The following is a 15,306-nucleotide window of genomic DNA, read 5'->3' as shown; positions in this document are numbered from 1 at the left end:
AAAAATACTGACCACTGGAAGTACATTGGATTTCAGTTAACTTTGTATGCACCAAAATGTTGTTCAGATGTTCAGAAATATGAGGCCTGATTTTTTTTGGAGAAAAATCAATAAAGTGGTGATGAAGTTTTAGAATGCCAGAATATGTAATCCAGCTGGGCAGACCAGGAGGCTTTTTCCAATTCTTTTGAGCACAGTTTCTGGAAAGCCAAGACCATTTCTTTCATTTTCCATTTCTTTCCAGTGGGTATGGACATGATAAACCTAATATCCTATCAGCCATCATATTAGTGACTGTGCATGGATGCATTGTGCACCTATGATGTCAGCTCATTATTGAGGATGCAAGCAATAGATTGTTGCTCTCAACTTTGATGTATTCTCTGGCATTGTGATTGGGTATAATATGCATCAAGATTTTAAGGGCAAACTATTTTTCATAGTTTCTAGCATGTATCTTTTGGAAACATTTCTGAGATATGGTCTTATCCCTTCTTATAACATGCTATTGTTACTGACTTTCTTTGAGAGCCTTACTGGTGACTGAGCCTTAAAGCTGAATAGGCCCACTGTCTATTTGTTAGAAAAAAAACTGGGCATTTTTTATGCAGTTCAGTTTCACCACTGCATGTCTGGCATGCAAAACAGCTGTTGGTGTACAAGCCTTTGATGTTTCCAGGCATCCAGTGTTGCCTGGTTGCTGTTTGAAGAAACTAAATTGAAATGAGATGTGATCACAGTTCAGTTTTGTCTATTTTCTGTGATTATTTTCAGATTGCAGGATGAGTGAAATGGCCTCAGGAGACAAAATGGGAGGTGAAAAGAAGCAAGTTCGTGTCTGGTGTGATGGCTGGTGAGTTTGGATTTGTGTAACATCTAAACAAGTTATGGATACATGATTAATGTTATATGAAACATGCAGATTGTTTTATTTTATGAACACATCACCAGGATATATGAGCCTTTTATGACATGTCATCTAAAGCTATCTTTTATCCTGTGTAGTAATTATAGATTTAATCATTCACTTGTTGCTGCTCAATTATGTATATTCAACTTTTCTAGGACACTGTTATGTCAAATGACTCAAAACCATGGCAGTTTTGGCATATTGCTGAGCAAAAATGGATAAGCTGTTAATGTTCCTACATCACAAGGAGCTCAAAAGGATTCCTATCCACTAACCAGCACCACTGTTTCAGCTACGACATGGTACACTTTGGGCATGCCAATTCACTGCGTCAAGCCAAGGCCATGGGTAACTACCTGATGGTTGGAGTGCACAGTGATGCAGAAGTCACTGAGCACAAGGGGCCACCTGTCTTCACAGAACAGGAGAGGTCAGTCCATGCCATGTCAGGAAGATGCCATGTGAAGATGCTGGTTGCTGCAGTTTTCCAGTTTTCAGCCTCTGGAAAGCTGGTGTGTGCCCATAATGCTGCCCCTGTCCCTGTCACCCATGTTAGCTTCCCACTGTGAGGGGATCAAGCCCACCTGATGCATTGTCTCTGTGTGCCTTGATGGCCTTACAACTCAACCAGCTGATGGGGCTATGTGGCATCACCTTCCTCTCACCCTGCCAGGAATGGCAGGCACCACAGTAAATCAAACCCTGTACATGTCATGCCTGAGAAGCATATCTTAATCACAGCACTACCAAAACCCTTCCAGTTGCCTCCAGGTGTCCTTACATTAGATACCACAGTCTGCTGACTAGTACCACAGTGTCAACCTGTCACCCTCCCCCCCGCACTGCCGGGCCCACTCCACTGACCGACCCCACTGACCTGATGCTCTGGTCCACCCCCATCAGGTACAAGATGGTGCGTGCCATCAAGTGGGTGGATGAGGTGGTGGAGGCGGCTCCGTACGTCACCACGCTGGAGACACTCGACAAGTACGAGTGCGACTTCTGCGTGCATGGAGGTAGGCAGGACTCATGGCCAGCTGTGAACTGGGCATGCAGGGGCGCAGGGGGCTGTTGTGAGCTCTGTCTGCGTGGATGTACCTTGTCTGCTGGGAACTGTATGTGCGCTGTTGCAAACTACCAGTTGTTACTACTTACTGGTATGAAAAGGGTGCATGGCTTTCCCTGACATGCATTATGGGCCCTTCAGGTGTCCAAACTACCCCGTCAGATCCCTTGTCAAGGTTGACACATGCATTGATGCACCTGTTTATTGTGCATATGGGCGACCGTTTAATGATGGATGTGCAGTGGCGAGATTCCAAAGATGTTGCTCATAGGCCATAGGCTAAAAGAGCTGTGTTCGGCAATTTCAGCGCTATTGAGCCTGTGCCTTCTTCCCAGATGACATTACAATGACTGCTGAGGGCGTGGACACGTACCACATCGTCAAGGCCGCCAACCGATACAAGTGAGCTGAGCACCGAGATAGATGGGACGTGACAGATCGGGCCCCGAATGCTGTAGAGTTGTGCCTTGCGTTGTGTGCGAGTGTATTCTTGGCCTCCTTTTTCTCTCCAGCCCTCCTTGCAGGGCGAGTGTGTGTATGTGTGGGTGGGTGGGTGCGTGCGTGCGTGCGTGCGTGCGTGCGTGCGTGCGTGCGTGCGTGCGTTGAGCCTGTACACGGAACTGTGCATCTTGATTTGTGCATAGCTTTCAGCTTTAAGCTGGGAGAAGGATCTGGGAGCCTTGTTGCCAGGTGCCAGCCATGGGATGTTAACATTGATCGGCATTTGGGGCGGCCTCATTCAAGCATCACACTAGAATGCAGATTGTCATCCGTTTTGACGCACTGACCCTCTTGTCCGGGCTCTGGGGTGCTGATGTAGCGTCAGACTCGGGGTTGCTGATTTGGAGCTGGGTTCTGGGGTGCTGATGTGGAGCCAGACTCTGGGGTGCTGATGTGGAGCCAGACTCTGGGATGCTGATGTGGAGCTGGGCTCTGGGGCGCTGATGTGGAGCCAGACTCTGGGGTGCTGATGTGGAGCCAGACTCTGGGGTGCTGACGTGGAGCTGGGCTCTGGGGTGCTGATGTGGAGCCAGGCTCTGCGATACTGATGCGGAACCAGGCTCTGGGGTGCTGGTGTGGAGCCAAACTCGGGGTGCTGATGTGGAGCCAGACTCGGGGTGCTGATGTGGAGCTCCGCCCGTCACGTATCACCGCTGAAGTCAACAGCAACAGCAGTGACGTGTCTCCTAGCATGTAAAAACACGGATATCATGCAGTCAGCTGCTGGCAGTCCAGTCCACCAGCGGAGTCATGGCCTGGGTGCTCAAGCCGAGAGAACGGAGGGAAACGCGAAGGACAAATATCACCGTGCGTAGAAATTTGGACGTTTTGTTCAGGGAACACAATGAAAGGTGAACCTGGGCCGAAGCTGGGTTCGAGCCTCCATCCCGTCACGTTTCTCGTCGGTGCCTAGCGGCGCGGCGGTGGGGTGTGCCGCTGGCCCGGCAGATACGGAGGCCGGCCACCGCGCGGCCCGGGCGGCCCAGACGCGCCGGCCGGGTCGGCTGACGGCGGACTTTGTACGCGTGGTCCGTGGGGCCGTGGCATTGAGAGACAGGTCCTCGCTGCGGGGTGTGTGCCCTGCAGACGGCATCAGTTGGGGGGGTTGGGCGGCGGATACCGAGCGACTAAGCAAGTTGTGTGTGATCTGCCGCCCCTCTCCCTCCTTCCCGTGAGACGTCGTCTTCTCCGCCCCACAGAAAAAGCGTCTGCGAACCAGAGATATGTCTGACCCCGTATGGCGCCGTCTTCTCTGCCTCACAGGGAGTGTCTGCGGACCAGAGGTGTGTCTGACCCCCGCGTGACGCCGTCCTTACCCCACAGGGAGTGTCTGCGGACCAAAGGTGTGTCTGACCCCCGCGTGACGCCGTCTTTACCCCACAGGGAGTGTCTGCGGACCAAAGGTGTGTCTGACCCCCGCGTGACGCCGTCTTTACCTCGCAGGGAGTGTCTGCGGACCAAAGGTGTGTCTGACCCCCGCGTGACGCCGTCTTTACCCCACAGGGAGTGTCTGCGGACCAGAGGCGTGTCTACCACGGATCTTGTGGGACGCATGCTGCTCATGACTCGCAGCCACTTCAAGGTCAGTTCGGGGTCGCGCTGGTCGACCAGAGCGTTTGCATGGGCCTGTGGCCATCTCCGGTATAGAGAGGCAAAATACCATCGGAGAATTGGAGATTGGCTGTTCTGCACTAGTGATCGATGAGGCGACGAAGTGTTAAGCCCATTTATTTTTTTGCCGTATTCGGATGACACATAGAACTCGATGAGCGCTGTTGTCATTGCCACTGCGCAGCCCCGTCCGTCCGCCCTGCGACATTGACAACACTGACAACATGTGACAACTTCCAGTACCGGTGACAAAGTGTCCACTGATTCCACACAGCGGCATCACTGTACGCTAATGGATACTGAATCTTGAGTGACCTCACGCCGTTGCACTTCGGTGTCGAGACAGCGTGTTGAGTGGGCCATTTGGGCGTGATCAGATGAGATACGGTCGAGGACGGTGCCGGCGGACAGGGCCGTGCTCAAAGTCCGGGGCGGCGCGCCGCGCTGCATCGCGCCCACTTGGACGGACGGACTTTGGTCGAGGTGTGGTGATCAGAACGTACGCTATTGCACGTGCTGCATCTCGTCACTGTTGTGGCTATAAAGCAGGCTCGTGAACTGCGTTGTGTGCTGGGGCTACAGGCTCCGAAACTGCGGGTATGTGCTGGTGCTTGGAGCATTCAGCCTGCGTGACCACCCCGCGCGTCAGCTGTCCTAGTCCGGCACACTGACCTCTGCGGTCTTGGTCCGGCATACCGACCTCTTCGGTCCCAGTCCGGCATACCGACCTCTGCGGTCCCAGTCCGCCATACCGACCTCCGCGGTCCCAGTCCGCCATACCGATCTCTACGGTCCCAGTCCAGCATACCGACGTCTGCGGTCCCAGTCCAGCATACCGACGTCTGCGGTCCCAGTCCAGCATACCGACGTCTGCGGTCCCAGTCCAGCATATCGACGTCTGCTGTCCCAGTCCGGCATACCGACGTCTGCGGTCCCAGTCCAGCATACCGACGTCTGCGGTCCCAGTCCAGCATACCGACGTCTGCGGTCCCAGTCCAGCATACCGACGTCTGCGGTCCCAGTCCAGCATACCGACCTCTACGGTCCCAGTCCAGCATACCGACGTCTGCGGTCCCAGTCCGGCATACCGACGTCTGCTGTCCCAGTCCAGCATACCGACGTCTGCTGTCCCAGTCCGGCATACCGACGTCTGCGGTCCCAGTCCGGCATACCGACGTCTGCGGTCCCAGTCCAGCATACCGACGTCTGCTGTCCCAGTCCGGCACACCGACGTCTGCGGTCCCAGTCCGGCATACCGACGTCTGCGGTCCCAGTCCAGCATACCGACGTCTGCGGTCCCAGTCCGGCATACCGACGTCTGCGGTCCCAGTCCAGCATACCGACCTCTACGGTCCCAGTCCGCCACACCGACGTCTGCTGTCCCAGTCCAGCATACCGACGTCTGCGGTCCCAGTCCAGCATACCGACCTCTACGGTCCCAGTCCAGCATACCGACGTCTGCGGTCCCAGTCCGGCATACCGACGTCTGCGGTCCCAGTCCAGCATACCGACGTCTGCTGTCCCAGTCCGGCATACCGACGTCTGCGGTCCCAGTCCGGCATACCGACGTCTGCGGTCCCAGTCCAGCATACCGACGTCTGCTGTCCCAGTCCGGCACACCGACGTCTGCGGTCCCAGTCCGGCATACCGACGTCTGCGGTCCCAGTCCAGCATACCGACGTCTGCGGTCCCAGTCCGGCATACCGACGTCTGCGGTCCCAGTCCGGCATACCGACCTCTGCGGTCAGCGCTGGCTCCGTCAGAGATGACTGGGGCTATCGCCGGCGCATCCATCCGGACATGCCTGACGAGCGGCTCCGTGCACCTCATGTGTAGGCGAAGCGGATTGTCTGCGCGAGAGCTGCGCTAGCCCAAGGGAAGCAGCTTGGGGCCTCCACTCTCATCTGCCTCGAATGATATCGAACCCGTAAATGGCCAGAACAAATGGCTAGGGCAATGAGAGCCCTCGACAAACATTTGTCGAGTGCTTAGCCCCGAGTGAGGGGGACTCTGGACACGATGCCTGTTCTTGCTATCAGACCTATAAGAACGGGTAATCTGTGGACTTGACCTGACGTGACCCCTGCCCCCAAACGGGTAAGGACAAGTACTCGGTGGACCAGACTTGACCTGACCCCTGCCCCCGAACCGGTAAGGACGAGTACTCGGTGGACCAGACCTTACCTGACCCCTGCCCCCAGACCGGTAAGGACGAGTACTCGGTGGACCAGACCTGACCTGACCCCTGCCCCCAGACCGGTAAGGACGAGTACTCGGTGGACCTGACCTGACCTGACCCCTGCCCCCAGACCGGTAAGGACGAGTACTCGGTGGACCTGACCTGACCTGACCCCTGCCCCCAGACCGGTAAGGACGAGTACTCGGTGGACCTGACCTGACCTGACCTGACCCCTGCCCCCAGACCGGTAAGGACGAGTACTCGGTGGACCTGCCGCCGGAAGCGTCGCTGGAGCAGGGCGCCACGGCCCACAGTCCCTGGACGGGCGTGACTCAGTTCTTGCCCACCACCCAGCAGCTGATTCAGTTCTCCTCCGGCAAGGTGCCCAAGGTAGGTGTCCGCTCCGACGAGGCGCGGGACACAGACCCGCTGGTGAGACGCCGTGGGGGCTGGTCAGAGGTCGGCGCTGACTGTGGCGTCTGAAAGCACGTGTGCGGCGCCTCACTGGTTGCTCGTCCTGCGCTCAGACACACCGGGCAGACTTTGATGTTTTGGCCCTGGTTTGTCATGCAGGGATTTGGATGTCATGCAGGGCTTCCCAAATTGCGATACACGTGCTTTGGAAATTATCCGTGCTTTGGCCGCTCAAGCGTTTTTGACGTTCACTGACAGCGCCTGGCGAACGCTCAGCCGGTGCCTGTGAGTCCCAGGGGACTGAGACACCTCAGCCGGGGTAAGGGTCATTGGAACCGCTTCCGACCACAAACACTGGTACTTATACGTACTATGGTACCGTGGTGTGTACTTTTGAACTGTACCGCAGTGCGGATACTGTGAAAGCGGGTAGCAGGCGACCAGTTGCATAGCACGGGCCACCCCTGTGACGTGTGGTCGTGACCCCTGGTCACCCCTCTGACGTGTGGTCGCGATCTCTGGCCACCCCTTTGTCGTGTGGTCGTGACCTCTGGCCACCCCTGTGACGTGTTATCGTGACCCCTGGCCACCACTCTGATGTGTGGTCGTGACCTCTGGCCACCCCTCTGGCGTGTGATCTTAACCCCTGGCCACCCCTTGACTTGTGGTCGTGACCCCTGGCCACCCCTCTGACGTGTGGCTGTGACCTCTGGCCACCCCTCTGACCTGTGGTCGTGACTTCTGGCCACCCATCTGACGTGTGGTCATGATCACTGTCCACGCCTCTGACGTGTGGCCCGGACCTCTGGCTACCCCTCTGACGTGTGACCCTAACCTCTGGCCGACAGCCGGGCGACCGGGTGGTGTACGTGGCCGGGGCATTCGACCTGTTCCACGTGGGTCACCTGGATTTCCTGGAGAAGGCCGCGGCGCAGGGCGACTTCCTCATCGTCGGACTTCATACGGACCCAATAGTCAACCGGTCGGTGGCCGCCCTGACAGCACCTTATGCTTCAGGTTCTTGTTATCTGAGTGGAGAATTTCAAAGGGGCTTTGGTGACGCCATATGTGGCGTCGTTACTCTCACGATTATGTCTTTTGAGCGTATTTTTATGTTTCGTGACATATCATTTGCTGTATTACGCAGGAAGCGTGCTATACCAGCAACTTAATCTGGGGGCCAATAGTTTGCTCGCGGTTTCTTCAAGGCAGTCATGTTGCGTTTCGTTCAGTTTATTGACAAGCAATAACAGCTGTATATATGTATATATATATATATATATATATATATATATATATATATATATATATATATATATAACGTAGCCTCATACAGAAGGTGACATGAGATAGATATTAGACAACATATCTACAATTAGCCGATTTGCAAGTGCTTAATGATTAAGCAGATTCTGGAAGCTCATTGGAGCGTTACATGCTGGAGCGTTGCATATGCGTCACGTGGCCATGCAAGTAACGCAGTTTGTGTCTCGTAATCACCCGCTCTGCGTGAGCTTTCCAAACCACAGCCCCGGAGGTATCTTGTTATACAGCTGACATGCCGGCGACTTGTGCGTCGGGGTCAGATGATGGTGGGTCGTGTGTTGCCCTCACGCCCCTGTCTGTCTCACTGCGGCGGCCACTCCGCCTCTGGTCCTCACTGCGGCGCCCGCTCCGGTCACGCATCCGGTCGTCCTCCTCGGCGTCCTCCGGCCCTCAAGCTGTGCCATCCTCAATCCTGTTTTGCTCGCTAGCAATGGTGATCATTATGAGACTTCTTCCCGATGCATGCAGCTGCCGAAATCATGAGCATCGCCACTCGTGCTGGCAATCGGAGCCGGCAAAAGTTCCCCGCGCCGAGAATCGAACGTCTAACCGCCGCCCTCCGCCGCCGCCAGCTACAAGGGCTACAACTACCCGATCATGAACCTTCACGAGCGCACGCTGAGCGTGCTGGCGTGTCGGTACGTGGACGAGGTGGTGATCGGTGCGCCGTACCCGGTCACGCCCGACCTCATGGACCACTTCCGCGTGGACGTGGTGTGTCACGGCACCACGCCCATCGCCGACGACGTCGGTGAGTGCTCCGGCCGGGCGGAACGGCGACGGCCCGCTGGGGAAGGAGTGGTGGCGAACGGCTGGGTGGGGTGGGGTGGGGTGGGGGGGGGGAGGCAGTTCGGTTTGGCGCCCTCAATGTTAGTCGTGCCTGATGTAAAGGGTAGCGAACGGCTGGGGGGGGGGGGGGGGGGCAGGTCGGTTTGGCGCCCTCAGTGTGAGCTATACCTGATGTAGAGGGTGGCGAACGGCCGGGGGTGTGGCGGCAGATCGGTTCGGCGCCCTCAGTGTGAGCTGTACCTGATGTCGGGGTAACGAACGGCTGGAAGGGGGGGGGGGGGGGTGGCAGATCGATTTGGTACCCTCAGGTTAAGCTGCACTTGGTGCAGCTGAAGTGGTGATGACTCAAGGAATGGTGTTATACCATAGATAATTGTTAATGTGTGAAACTATTCTGCATGCCTGCGGTAGGTATGAGGCGGCTTAGGTGGCCAGCAACTTGCATTTGAAATGGCCTGTTTATCTAGCTGGGAACGCTGCACCCAGCGAGATTGAGGGGCTTTGTAGGCATGGCTGATTAATGTGTCCAGCACTGTTTAATATATGCTTAGATGTGGCAGCAATATGTAAGGATCGCTAATTTCCGCACATCGCATGACTGTTCAGCACAGTCCAGATGCAAAAAAGATAGAAACTTGTTCTGCACCTCGAATTTTCTGTGGAGGTGCCTCTGCACTCTGTAAATCACCATCGCCGCAGTTCTGGACTCCAGTCACCAGGTGCCGTGACGCAGCCAGTAACAGCTGACCTGACCTGCCCCAACCTGACTTGGCCTTACCTGGCCTGCCCTGCCCTGCCCTGGCCCGACAGATGGCTCTGACCCGTATGCTGAGCCGAAGCGCCGCTCCAAATTCAAGCAGATCGAGTCGGGCAACGACATGACGACGCAGAAGATCGTAGAGCGCATCATCGAGCACAGGTACGGGCTGAGTCTGACCACTCTGCGCCACAGGTACGGGCTGTGTCTGGCCTCTCTGTATCACAGGTATGGGCTGAGTCTGACCACTCTGGTCCACAGGTACGGGCTGAGTCTGACCACTCTGGTCCACAGGTACGGGCTGTGTCTGGCCTCTCTGTATCACAGGTATGGGCCGAGTCTGACCACTCTGGTCCACAGGTACGGGCTGAGTCTGATCACTCTGGTCCACAGGTACGGGCTGAGTCTGACCACTCTGGTCCACAGGTACGGGCTGTGTCTGGCCTCTCTGTATCACAGGTATGGGCTGAGTCTGACCACTCTGGTCCACAGGTACGGGCTGAGTCTGACCACTCTGGTCCACGGGTACGGGTTGAGTCTGACCACTCTGGTCCACAGGTACGGGCTGTGTCTGACCACTCTGTGCCACAGGTACGGGCTGTGTCTGACCACTGTATCACAGGTACGGGCTGAGTCTGACCACTCTGGTCCACAGGTACGGGCTGAGTCTGATCACTCTGCGCCACAGGTACGGGCTGAGTCTGACCACTCTGCGCCACAGGTACGGGCTGAGTCCGACCATCCTGCGCACGGCGCGGCGCTGCTATGAACATTGGGGCGAGCCGTGCTGCTGGCGCGCGCGGCAAACTGTGGTAGCGTGCTCATGTGGCGCACCATGTTGGTGCCATGATGCGTGGATGGTGCTGACGACATGGCACCGTGATGTGTTTGTGTTGTGATGTGTTGCATTGTGTGTTGTTGCGATGCGGCACATGTTATCATGTTCCCAATGTCAGCGTTGGAATGTGATTCTTCGTGCTGTCGTGATTCTCGCTATGTTTGGGCCATGACGGGGTGCGTTTTGCTCTTGCATTTTGGTGGTGCACGGACATGTAGTGCTGTGCTGATGTACTGCGGTAAGATCATGACAGTCGTGCGCCGGTCCTGAAGCTGACCGTGTCTGGTGTTGGATGCCCTCGTCGTCACTGTTTGTTGATCGTGTCCTCGGGCCGCCGGGTCCTGTCGTCTCTGGGGCCTCCCACCACGCCGTCACTGGTGTCGGCGGCCTGTATTCGCTGCAGCAGCCCGCAGACGACATCGTGTTGCCGCCGTCACCGAGTGGGGGCCGAGACTGATAGCTTCTTTTAGCTTATCTTATATACTTGTTTTATCTTATTCATAATTCCAAGTTTTTGCCTCCTGAAACTAAGTTTTTCGTCAGCTAATTTGTATCTGAAGAATCCCACGTCCACTGACTTTGGAATATTGGAACCCTGCACGAGCACGGGTGACGTAAAACACCGTCATCTCCACCGACAAAAAAAATCCCGATCCGTCAAAACCTGACAACACTTAACCAGATGGTATTCAAGTTCACAGGTCATCCCAAAGCGGCTCTTATGCTTGCGTTATTTCGATTCCCGGGGCGATGTTCAAAAGACGTCTTGTGGTTACGAGGAATATCCTTCGCTGTTTTTTGTTTCGCCTGCACGACTTTGTCAGCTCTCTCACAAAAGGGTGTCATCAGACCCAAGCAAATGTTTTGAAATTCTTTAACGACCGAGAATACTGCTTCTCACAGCTCTTTGGTCTTCTCAGTGAACGAAATTGTGTCTCGCATTCATATGCTAAGCCAGTGCGCTCTTTCGTATCTAATGCACCCTTTGGATTTGGGATTCGATCTCTCAAAACTAGACCCATTCTTGACTGCCAATTGTCTATGAAGTTTCTGTACGCGAGAGAGTTCTTAAGTACTCTGTGTGTAAACTGGAGATGCGAAAGCTCTTCGTCGACATCCCCATTCTTCTGATCGTATGTATGTGCTAATCTCCTTCCCGTGTTTCGGATGAACATTTTTGTACAGTTATCAGCTCTCAAAGCCTGACATATGCGATCGTTTTCGATGTGTTGTAATTTCCGACTGGGCGGCACTCGTTACGCCAGATTGTTTACAACTCTAGGCACAAACTCGGTACGTTGTCTACTTTGTACGGACCCATGATTGGGACATTTGATGTGTTTGCTTTATGCGGACTTCTTTCGGCAGTCCCCTCTAGTTTTTTTTTTTACTTGCCCATCCAAGAGGGGAATTTAATTATGAGCTTCAGTTTCATGTCCAAATCTCAACATGTGTGTATATCTCGGCGTCTCAACGGACAGTTCGAGAACATGGAGTTTGTCAGGTTGCGCCTGTGATTCATCCAGTTAACGTAAGCGAATGGTTTTGAGAAATCGAAAGGCTTCCTTTTAAAGCTGTGGCACTGACGGGTGATAAAGTTCTTGCAGGCTGGCGTACAAAGATTGCAAAAACTTCTAAGAAATAACGTATTTCTTCTGTCGTTTTCAAGAGGTAAATTGATCGAAGTGTCCCAATTATACTCATTTAAAGGTAAGCACTGGCAGACATCTATTGCCTTTGGAGAAGAAAAGCTTAATTGGCGACTGGCACGCCGCCTCTACGTTGGTCATACCTCGACATATACAAATAGAACAAGAGATTCGCTGCCTATGTGGCCCGTGGATGCTGCACATCAAATGGACATGCCCGGCCACATACTCCTTTCATGCAGCGTGACTGCATTTGGCATGGTCCAGAAAAGGGTCACATTATCATACGCGGTCTGTCTGTGCTGCGGACGGTAAAGTCAGAGACAAACGTAGACGTGGATTATCGTAGCTGGATGCCGAGCTTCGCATCGGAAACCCGACGGAAGCAGCCTATCGTTGTACATGCGTTGTTTGCCATTCAGTCGTTAAGCAAATACCTTGGAATGCACGCGGCGTATTTGGGATGTGGGTTTCTTTTGACGCTTGTGGGATCCTGCCGTCATATTCGGCTTTGTGATATCCTTGACTGTACTTGCGCTTCTGAAGCATTTGCGATGAATGGGACGTACCACACGTCCTTTTCCATAGGGTAAAATGGATGTTTCAAGTCTTTCTAGGTGTACACATACGGAAATACGCCGGATAACACGTATCATATATATGTATATATATATATATATATATATATATATATATATATATATATATATGTATATATATACATATATATGTATGTATGTATATATGTATGTATGTATGTATCCTACCCCAATGGATTTTTGTTATCCATTTCATATGGACTTTATGGGCGGAATAGGAAAGCTAGTCTCCTGGAAAATCTTGATTTTATAGTTGATTTTTGTTTTGTTTTGAGGCATAAGAAGAGTTGTCTTATGATTTATCAATATCAGACATCAGCCGTGTTTCTTAAAGCGTATTGAAGTTCTGCGAAGTAGCTCGTGGGGAGTAAATTACCTCATTTTCGCCACAGAAACGTGCGTAGCCTCCCAAACTGACGTCGCCTGGCTCATCACTACTTCGATTGCAGAATGGAGTTCATGGTGCGCAACATGAAGAAGGAGAAGAAGGAGATGGCCGCCTATGAGGCCTACTCACGCGCCCATAAGGAGGCGCAGTAGACACCATTTACACGTACCTCGCCCTCACGTACCCACGAGCAGCCCCGGTAGACGCCACATCAGGGGCGTCAGCTGCCCACGACGGGCCCCGCATACACCTCGCCTTCTCGTGCTGACGACGAGCCGCCGCAGATGTCACGTCTGAGACCTCGGGTTCAGACTGGGGTCACGCGCGAGGTCTTTGGCGTTAACCCGCGTCAACACTGGAGAGTGTGCGCCAGGGCTTGCGTGCCTCCCACCTTCACCAGTCCGGCCTAACAAACTCCGAGTGTGAGGCGGACGGCGTCGGAGTGGCGCGTGGTGTTGGTGCGGAGCTAGCCCGGCCGGCCCCGTGGTTCACGTGAGGAGCCGAGCGCCCGGTAGGTGTTGGCGCGGAGCTAGCCCGGCCGGCACCGTGGCTCACGTGAGCGTGGTGTTGGTGCGGAACGAGCCCGGCCGGCCCCGTGGCTCACGTGAGGAACCGAGCGCCCGGTAGGGGGGATCGGGGTGGGACAGGAACTGTTTGAAGCCATGATGCTGTGTGCTGGTTTTTCAGCGGGCGCTGCAGTCCGTTTGGGGCCAGCGCTGGGGTAGTCGGGGGTTGAAAACAGCGCTAGTCAGCTGTCGGCCCTCGCCCGGAAATTACGGGCGGCGGGTGGAATCGAGGAGCAATAATGGCCAGTGTGGTTGGAGTCGTCGATATGCTCTTAATTTCTGAGACGAAACTCCAGCTGCGGTTTGTGGAGGGCGGCCGTGTGGGCGCTATGCGTTGGTTCTATTCAGTTCTGCGTGGTGTGCTCGTAATTGCTTCCGCCTCCAAGCTTGGCGGACATCACGCGGGTCGAAGTAAGTATGCATGTAGTTGAGTGTACTGCAGCATCGGCACACAGTATCCCATTTTAATCTGGCGAACTCAAGGAATTCGTCCTCGCGCACTCCTAGTCACGTGATACATTTTCGTTGGGCATGTCTCGGCTCACCCCCGCTCTGACGAACTTCGTGAGCGTGCCACCAGTGCATGCACCACACAGATGTATGCGCCGCCGGCTGGTGTGCGCGGTGGGAACACCGGACAGAGCATGGAGAAATGGGCGATGGACGCACCAACCAGCGGTGTTGCATGCACTCGCGCTCCGTGCGTAGTGCGTGCAACATATGTATAGGTGGTGTAGCGTGCGCTCGGGTTTGCCGGTCACTCAGTCCCTCGTAACGCACGCCAGTTCGCTGCGGTGTGTATTGTATCGTCCACGAACTGACCTTTCAGTTGTCCGTCACAAACTTATGTACTGTTAAGGAGCTGGTGGGAGTGGGAGCTGGGCGCGTCCCACGGCGATCCTGATCTCGTTTGATTCCTGTGCGGTAGCGGATGGCTGGCCTTCGCGGCCGTCTTCATTGGTTGCCACTTGACGCCCCGTGGCAGTGGCCATGCTTGAACAGGCGTCTCTTGCCACCGGTCGTCTCCGGGTTATCACCGGCAACGGCCGGTTATCGTTGGTGTGCCGGAGTTCCACAGCATCGAGCACGTGGTTATTTTATCATCACCGTTGATGAACTCTCGTTGCGGTGTCGCTACGTGTACCGCCTTACTTTTAATGGTGGTGAGGTTTGCAGCACCCTACATCGACTTCCGTAATCATGAATGGCTCCTGGTTGGTCAGGAGGTCTTCGTTAAGTTCAGTGATTCGTCGCTTCCCCACCGCTTATTCCCGATTGGCCAGTAGGGGTTGCTTCGCGATTCACGCACGTTTATCTTGTGATTATCCGATGTGAATAATACACGAATCATTATCTGGTGTGGCGGCTTGTGGAACGGGAGACGCCCAGTCTTAAAAAAGTGTTGAGTGAGACTGACGCTTCGCAATACCAGACTCGGGTCATCACCCAACGAACGTGCGAGGATGGTCTGATCTGGCAAAGCACCTGAGACACCAAATACAACGCCTGAGGACACCGAATTCGGGCTGAATTAATTTACAGACCAGGGACATCACCAGGCACCTGCGGTGGGTCAGGCGAAGGTCAAAGGACGACCCTCACCTGTACAGCACCGCTGCGACCTGTGACGCGTTGCAAGCATTCGGGACGTGCCTGCCTGCACGTCTGCGGTGACCATCTATCCGCTGCCACCTGTCGTGTTCTTACATTACG

General features: G+C 54.6%; 1 protein-coding gene across 1 annotated transcript; it reads left to right on the top strand.

Moving 5' to 3' along the window:
* Positions 1-1,206: 1,206 nt before the first annotated feature.
* LOC119113360 (ethanolamine-phosphate cytidylyltransferase) lies at positions 1,207-14,932 on the top strand. Its single transcript, XM_037237674.1, has 9 exons — positions 1,207-1,340; positions 1,814-1,926; positions 2,312-2,378; positions 3,981-4,059; positions 6,511-6,657; positions 7,530-7,663; positions 8,580-8,758; positions 9,607-9,715; positions 13,089-14,932. Exons 1-9 carry the CDS (start codon positions 1,210-1,212, stop codon positions 13,177-13,179), a joined length of 1,050 nt encoding a protein of 349 aa, XP_037093569.1. The 5' UTR covers positions 1,207-1,209; the 3' UTR covers positions 13,180-14,932.
* The last annotated feature ends 374 nt before the right edge of the window (positions 14,933-15,306 follow it).

This window comes from Pollicipes pollicipes, unplaced genomic scaffold, assembly GCF_011947565.3.
Source record: "Pollicipes pollicipes isolate AB1234 unplaced genomic scaffold, Ppol_2.1 Scaffold_7262;HRSCAF=8765_pilon_pilon_pilon, whole genome shotgun sequence".
NCBI classification, from domain to species: Eukaryota; Metazoa; Arthropoda; class Thecostraca; order Pollicipedomorpha; family Pollicipedidae; genus Pollicipes; species Pollicipes pollicipes.
This window is presented reverse-complemented; position numbering and strand designations above follow the sequence as displayed.